An 8424-nucleotide genomic window follows, 5' to 3' on the forward strand; every position below is an offset into this window, starting at 1 on the left:
AAATGTTAATAAAATATTTGGAATTCTTAACATTACTCTATGATAAATAAGATGTTTGTTTTACGTTATTTTTGGTTGGAGGATTTAAAAAGGAAAAGAAAAAAATGTGTAAAATTAAATAAAATATAAATATATTTTATTCACATTTCATCTACTTTTTTATTTTTCTTTTCAAATTTTATTTCAAATTTCTCAATCAATCAAACACCACATAAATATTTTTAATTAATTCAACATTATATTATGCGTACTCGGTAGACGATGATGGAGAACAACGCGTGACACGGCTAGAGCTATGGGGGTCGAGTAACGTGATCAGAATAGTATACTTAACTACTCTCATTTATTGTTGTGGTTTAGTTTAATAAAGGGGTTTTTGTCCGAAGGTGTACGGTTAGAGAGTCAACAGAATATGAAGATGATACGGGAAGAGAAAGAGACAGCCAACCACCCACGAAAGAGCCATTATTTTGGAGAGCGAAACCAGACGCGTCATAAAGAGAGAGCTATAAACTACCCACGACACGAGCCATTATTTTGGAGAGAGAAACCAGACGCGTAACATCAGGCAGATGGATGATTATTCGATGGTCTTAAATACAAGATGGATGATTATTCGATAGTCTTAACTACAATCACGTCACACTTTTATGGTAAAAAATATAAAATATTAATTATTTATATTAGATTATTAAAAAATATAAATAAATATAATTAATGATAATTAATAAAAAATATATGACCATATGATATTATAAGACTATTGGATAATTTTTTCAGACGGACACACAGTTGTTGAGATAGCACCAACGTCAGTAATAAAAAATTCAGACTATAAAAAATATTTAAAACAAAAGAAAAAATTACAACCAAAAAAAAAATGAAAATTCAATCTTTGTAATAAAATAAATTTTAAACTGTTAATTTTATTAATTTAAATTTATTTTCAATTTAAATAATTTGGCTATTTTCTTTAAATACAATTGACAAAAAAAAAATATTTTAGTATTGTTTTGGCAACTTACAATAATACTGTAGTTAAAAATTTAAAAAATTACTAAAAATATCAAAAGGTCAAATGTAAATTTCTTGTTTATAAAAATCAACAACAATCATCGCTTTTGTATAATTTTTTTTTCTGGGTTAAACATTTGAAAATATTTTTTTAATCTTAATTTTTATCAAATTACTTTCTAATTTTTATATATATATATATAAAAACGATTGTAAAAACTCAATTAAATAGCCTAAAAGATTTTATGAAAACTCCACTGCATATTAGAATGAAAATTTTCATTTCAATACATAAGATTGGAACACATTATTAAGGGCTAGTTTGGCATGTACTAAATAAGCCAAAAAGTCAAAAAGTCACTATCTTATTTAAGTCACATCATCTTATTTAAATCACATCACCTCTCTAACACATCACATCAAACCCAACCCAAACCCACCAATAAGTCAAAAAGTGCACTTTTTTAGGACATCCCAAACCAACCCAAATATTAAAATTAACGGTCTATAATTATTATATCGACAAAATATGTTTTATTTTATATTTTTTTTATACATGTGAAAATGTTAAAACTAGTTTTGAAATTGATAAAAAGTGTTAGGGTAAATTACACTAATATCTTTTGAGATTGAGAAAATCACGGTATACTCTATTATTTTAACATAATTACATTGATCTTGCTTAAATTTCAAATTGTATAACATTTATTACACTCTGCTATAAAATTGATAGTTTTTTAACAGTACCATTATTTTATTTAATAAAATTTCAGTTTTTTCCTCATACTAATTATTTTCAACAAATTTAAAATAAGAAGTGGTTAACGGATGGGACAAAATCACTTGTTGACCCAAACATCTGTTTTTGTTAATTTTCTTAATTAATTTAGTATAGGTAATTTAATTATTAAACTTAACATCGTCAATATATGTATCCTTAAAACAAAGGTGAGAGTATGCAAAAAGTATAAAATTTATTGTATTTTATCAACTTAAAACAATTTTGTTAATTTATTCATATTTTGAAATTTATAAAAATATTTTTTTTTTCTCATTTTTGGACCATTTCGTGGCTTCTTGTGATCTTTTTATTTTCAAAGAAATCATTATCATTATCATTAGAATTTTATCTATATCATGGTTACATGATTCTTATCATGAATTATGTATAAAAATTGTGTACGGACATGTTTAGTTATAAATTTTGAAGGAAATTTAAAATATATATATATATATATATATATGTGAAATGTAAGTAAAAAATAATTATATTTTATTTAATTTTTTTCTTTTTCTTTTTCTTTCTAAATCTATGAATCAAACAGTAGTATAAGTATTTCATATTTTATTTTGTATTTTATCAAATATTTCTGTATCTTTTAGACCGAATTTATTAATCCCACTAACAGCTCCGATTCATACCACTAAAACTTGAGCACTAGGAGCAGCTCTAATTACGTGGCATCTAAGAAGGGAGGAAAAATGACACTTTCATATTACAGTGCGTGTGTTTCACGCACTGTGATTAGGAAAAAAAAAAAAATTTCCCGCTCAAAAATCTGATAACAGAGGAGAAGAAATCGTGTTTCAACTCTATTCCCGCTGAAGCTGTGATCGGCGTCTCTCTCCTCCACCGTGTAAATTGTAACAGGATTTCCACCGCCGTCCCTCTCCTCCACCATCAAGCGTTCATTTGCTATCTCCGTTTGCAGATTTCGTGTCCCTCTCTGTCTTCCCTCTCTTGGTCAAGCATTTGCAGATCTCTCTCTCTCCTTCGTTCAGGTCAATTTCTGTCCGGTTGTCGTCCCTCTCCTCCACCATTTAAATTGTAGTTGTATTCTGTAATGAAATATATATATATATATAAACATACATTGAAGAAATTTTTATAATCTGTTAAACATACATACATATATATATATATATGATTATACCAAACATATATATAACAGATTATAGCATACATATAATTTGTTATTGAAAAGATAATTGGTAACTGGTAAACATACATATATAATCTGTTATAACATACATATATATATATATATATATATATATAAAACAGATTAGAACATACAGATTATAATATGACAGATCATTGTTAATATAACAGAGGAGAAGAAATACAGATTATAATATGACAGATCATTGTTAATATTAACAATGATCATTGTTAATATAACATACATTGAATGAACAGAAATACAGATCTATCCCTCTCCTCCATTTCTGTTAATATGACAGTCCAAATCTGTTAAATTGTTATAAATTGTTAATCTAATTTTGGACAGATTTTGGGGTAATCTGGTAACTTGCATTGTTAGAAATTGTTAGAAATTGTTAGATTTTGGGTTAATCTGTTAAATTGTTAGAAATTGTTATAATCTGTTAATCTGGTAATTTTTAGAATTTGAAGCTCTTACAAATTAGAAATTGCTACAATTTGAAGCTCTGTTAATTTTTGAAAGAGTAATATGTTATAGTCTCTTGAAAGGGTAATATGTTATAATTTGTTCAAGAGCTTGCATTGTTAATCTGTGTGTATATGTGTAAGTATAACAGAGTAATAACATAATAGCTTGGTTCTATTACTCTATTAATCTATTAAATCATTTGATTTCATATGGTATTTTTGAATGAGCAGGAATGGAGAATGGTTCGAACAGTGCTGAGAATCCTTTATTAAATGAGAGTGAAGAAGTTGAGGAACCGAAGAGGGGTATGTGTTTTAGCTCAAAGCAAGAAGTGCATTCATTTTATGCGAAATATGCGAAACATGTTGGATTTTCCATAGCTTATAAAACTCAAGTTTGTGGCGATGATGGGGAATTAAGATATTTTGGGATTGAATGTTCTCGATCGGGAAAGAGAATCAAAAAATCAGAAGTAAACCCTCTAAAGCCATCTTTGTCTACAAAAATTGATTGCAAAGCAAGGGTACGGGCAACCTTACAAAAGGATGGGAGATTTATGTTAACCACAGTTAACCTTGACCATAACCATGACTTGATTCCCACCGACTCACGTCATTTTGCAATGAATAAAAAGATTGTTACTCCTGTGAAGAGAAGATTAGAAATTAATGATCAAGCAGGGATTGGGGTATCTAGAAATTATCACTCAATGGTTGTTGAAGCTGGGGGTTATGAGTCATTAACATTTGATGAGCGAGATGCACGAAATTACATTGACAGAGCTAGAAAATTAAGGCTTGGAGAAGGAGATTCCGATGCACTTCAAAAATATTTTTTGAGGATGCATGCACAAAATTCGAGTTTCTATTATATGATTGATGTTGATACTGACTTTCGCATAAGAAACTTGTTTTGGGCGGACGCAATGAGTCGGGCGGCTTACAAAGAATTTGGAGATGTTGTTTCATTTGACACAACTTACCTCACTAATAAATATGATATGCCATTTGCTCCGTTTGTAGGAGTTAACCACCATGGACAGTCGATTTTGCTTGGTTGTGGGCTGTTATCTAGTGAAGACACTGATACATTTGTTTGGCTGTTCAAATCATGGTTAAATTGCATGTCAGATCATCCCCCAAAAGCTATAATAACTGATCAGTGCAAAGCTATGCAAAATGCGATAGAAATTGTCTTCCCCAATACTCGACATCGATGGTGTTTATGGCATATCATGAAGAAAATTCCGGAGAAATTGAAAGGGTATTCCCAATATGAATCCATGAAGATGGATTTGCAAAATGCAGTGTATGACACATTCACAAAAGATGAATTCGAGATGAAATGGAAAGAGATGATTGCAAAATTCAATCTTTATGAGAATCGATGGTTGGGGGTGTTATATGATGAGCGGCAGCGATGGGTTCCTGTTTATGTCAAAGATATTTTTTGGGCTGGCATGTCAACGACACAACGAAGTGAGAGTATGAATGCATTTTTTGATGGATATGTCAACCCAAAGACTACATTAAAACAATTTGTTGAACAATATGACAATGCCTTGAGAAGTAAGGTAGAGAAAGAGAAGAAAGCTGACTTCAAGTCTCGGCACAAAGTCTTTGATTGCCTAACTGTGTATGGCTTTGAGAAGCAATTTCAGGATGGCTACACCAATGCAAAATTCAAAGAAGTTCAAGCAGAGATGAAGAGACTAGTTTATTGTCAGCCGTTTATGGTCAAAGAAGAGGGTTCAATTTGTACATATTTTGTAAAGGAAGCTATGGTACTTTTTGGGAAGATGAAGCATGTGGACTTTGTTGTCTATTATAATTCGACCGAATTTGATGTGCAATGTATGTGCCGGTTGTTTGAATTTAGGGGCATCATGTGTGCTCACTCACTCGTTGTGCTCATTGCAAGATGCATAAATGAGGTTCCACATAAATACATTCTACCACGATGGCGAAAAGATTTGGATAGAGGGTACACATGCATAAAAACCACATACGCTGGCTTTGGGGATGATTTCAATGCAATGGTGTATGAGAAGATGAATAGAAAATTGGTTGGCATTGTACAATTTGCTGGGAACTGTGAAGGGAAAATAAAACTTATCGACCGTGGGTTGGATGAAATCAAGGCAAAAGTGATGAAAGATGATGAAGGTGGTGGGAGTAATGTAGCACCTTCGACTAGTAATGTACCACCTATTACTAGTAATGTACCATCTTCCCCAATTGGCAGCATTAATAGACACACAATCAGTCATACCAAGTTGCTTAGTCCTTTGGTTGCTCGGCGAAAAGGTCGTCCAGTTACTAAAAGAAAGGTTGCCAAAGTAGATCAAATAGTGAATCGGTTGAAGGCAAGCAAAAGAAAACACAACAAATCAAAGGTAAATTGGTATTCATTACTCTCTATTCAACTCATATTTTATTGTAATCATGTCATACATTTGAGGCATTCATTAACTTTTATGAATATAGGGTACTAAGGTGCTTGGAGGTGAAGGTGAAGGTCAATGTCAATCTCAACCTGAATGTAGTGTACGTAGAGAGCTTTATCCTTATGTGGTTGGCATGGAAAATAATATGTGTGTGCCGGTACGTATACATCATAGGATTTTACATTGAGCAATTTATGTTATTCTCCAATTTATTTTAACATTTCATTTTAATTGAATAGGGACACATGGTCAATGCTATTGGAGGCACATCTCTCACCCCGACAAGTGTGGACATTATGAGAAGACAAAGTTTCATAAATCCCCCAACTCAGATTTATGGAGTTGGCACATCGCTTACCCCGTCGGACTGTATTGGAGGCACACCGGGATTTACGAGAACTCAACAATCCATGACTGCTACGCATCAAATTTATGGAGCTGTACCATCTTCATTTGTTGACTTCAATGTACAAATGAACCACAATGACCGTGGCGGTAGTTTTCGTTAGTTGGAAACTTGCAATTGTAATGCCTTTTATGTGACTAAACTTGGATTTTATTTTGTTTTGGATAATTTATTTAATATATTTTTGGATTGTTCAGTTTCTTTATTTTTTGGTTGAGAACAAATTGATGTTGTTCCCTACTTTGTTGTTATAGTTAATGTTCCCAATTGATGTTGTTATATTTGTGCTCTATTTACTACATGTGTTCCAAATCTGTGTGAAAAAAGCTGTTACAAATCTGTTAAAAACCTGTCTTCAAATCTATCTTGAAAAACCAGTGTGGAAAAAATATGTTCTCAAAACTGTGTGAAAAACCAGTGTTCAAAAAATCTTTCTTCAAAAACCTATGTACAAAAATCTGTGTTCAAAACTATGTGAAAAAAACCTATCTTCGAATCTGCCTTGGAAAACCTGTGTGAAAACAAAAGTCTGTGTGAAACAATGTGAAACAAAACCTGTATTTGAATCTGTCTTGCAAAACCTGTGTGCAGAAATGTCTTCAAAACTGTTTGAAAAACCAGTGTTTGAAAAACCAATGTTCAAACAATCTGTCTTCAAAATTGTGTTAAAAAACCTGTGTGCAAAAATCTGTCTTCAACAACCTGTCAATCTGTCAATGTGTCCAAATCTGTGTTGAAAATGCGTTGAACCTGTGTCCATATGTGTCCAAATCTGACAACAATGTGATTCAATTGTGTTCACAATCTGTCAATTTTCTGTGTTAATAATGAAGACAAAGTTGTGAAGCACCTGTGTTAAAATACACAACAATGTATGTTCAAATACAGAACAATGTATGCAAAAATTTGTGAAGCACCAGACAAACAGAATCTATGTTCTAAATCAATCCAAAATGTGTCCAAAATCAGCCTAAAATCAGTCAAAAATCAGCCCAAAATCAGCCTACAATCAGTCCAAAATCATCCCAAAATCTGTCCAAAATCTGCCTAAAATCTGTCCAAAATCAGCCTACAATCAGTCCAAAATCATCCCAAAATCTGTCCAAAATCAGCCTACAATCAGCCCAAAATCAGTCCAAAATCTGTCGGAAATCAGCCCAAAATCAGTCGAAAATCAGCCCAAAATCTGTTAGTAATCTATGTTCAAGCACACAAACATAAGCTATGAAGCACCTGTTCATAATATGTGTTAACAAGCACCTGTCAGTAATCTATGTTCAAGCACACAAACATAAGCTATGAAGCACCTGTTCATAATATGTGTTAACAAGCACCGGTCAATAATCTATGTTCAAGCACACAAACATAAGCTATGAAGCACCTGTTCATAATATGGGTTCCTGTCCAAATCTGTTCATAATATGTGTTCAAACAGACAAACAAATAACTTTCAAGCTTCCAATCAGATAACAAACAATCCACATGATTACATATTCATACTTGTCAATCCATAATTGTAATATATAATAAATCTTCATACATATCATCTTCATAATTAATACAACACCAATTACATGTTCTAACTTGTATAAAAATTATTACATCTTCATAATTAATATCACACCAATTACAAGCAAGAAAAAAAAACCCAATAATACAACACGAATTTCTATTTATGTCTCTTTGCAATTTTTGCATCTGCGCATTCTGAAATTGATGTTGTTCGCTTTGAAATCGAAGATGTTCGCCCATACTTTGAAGTTGTTCGGTGACAGTCGGTGTATTCTCCATTCGCACTTGCCCTTCCTCCGTACGTTGTGAATTTGTAGGCAAGCACCATGCAATAAACCCACTGCAATCAGGACAACAATAAAATAGCTTATTCTTGTTTCGTTCCGTCTCCGAAATTCGAATGATTGCTTTTTTCCGACATTGAGGACAATTTCTGTTGCAATACGTCAATTAATCTGAGGTACTGCCATTAACACTTGAAGTTGACATCTGCAAAAATATGAAGGGAATTATGAAGTTGACATTATTACCTATAAATGTAACATCGATTGCCATATATACTTAATTCTATAATCTAACTCATATATTGCTCATTCTTATTAGTTATGTACAGAAATGCAATACTTAGATGA

The 8424-nt window shown here is 31.9% G+C and overlaps 1 protein-coding gene across 2 annotated transcripts; it reads left to right on the forward strand.

The window, feature by feature from the left end:
• Positions 1–3525: 3525 nt before the first annotated feature.
• Positions 3526–6504, forward strand: LOC145803312 (protein FAR1-RELATED SEQUENCE 6-like). Of its 2 annotated transcripts, none has more exons than XM_082896589.1 (3): positions 3526–5823; positions 5915–6031; positions 6114–6504. In XM_082896589.1, the coding sequence occupies exons 1-3, from the start codon at positions 3661–3663 to the stop codon at positions 6381–6383; spliced, it is 2550 nt and encodes an 849-aa protein (XP_082752715.1). In that variant the 5' UTR covers positions 3526–3660; the 3' UTR covers positions 6384–6504. The 2 variants fall into 2 exon arrangements, with proteins under 2 accessions (XP_082752715.1, XP_082752716.1); XM_082896590.1 differs by having other exon boundaries at positions 5924–6031.
• Positions 6505–8424: the final 1920 nt, after the last annotated feature.

Source organism: Camellia sinensis, chromosome 11 (genome assembly GCF_055761805.1).
Source record: "Camellia sinensis isolate YWXY chromosome 11, ASM5576180v1, whole genome shotgun sequence".
NCBI lineage: Eukaryota > Viridiplantae > Streptophyta > Magnoliopsida > Ericales > Theaceae > Camellia > Camellia sinensis.

What these genes read in the sequence shown, in the direction of transcription:
- LOC145803312 (XM_082896589.1), top strand. Translation starts at nt 3,661, where the DNA reads ATGGAGAATGGTTCGAACAGTGCTGAGAATCCTTTATTAAATGAGAGT. An exon ending in GAAAACACAACAAATCAAAG is followed by an intron (nt 5,824 to 5,914) that starts GTAAATTGGTAT and finishes TTATGAATATAG; the next exon opens with GGTACTAAGGTGCTTGGAGG. An exon ending in AAAATAATATGTGTGTGCCG is followed by an intron (nt 6,032 to 6,113) that starts GTACGTATACAT and finishes TTAATTGAATAG; the next exon opens with GGACACATGGTCAATGCTAT.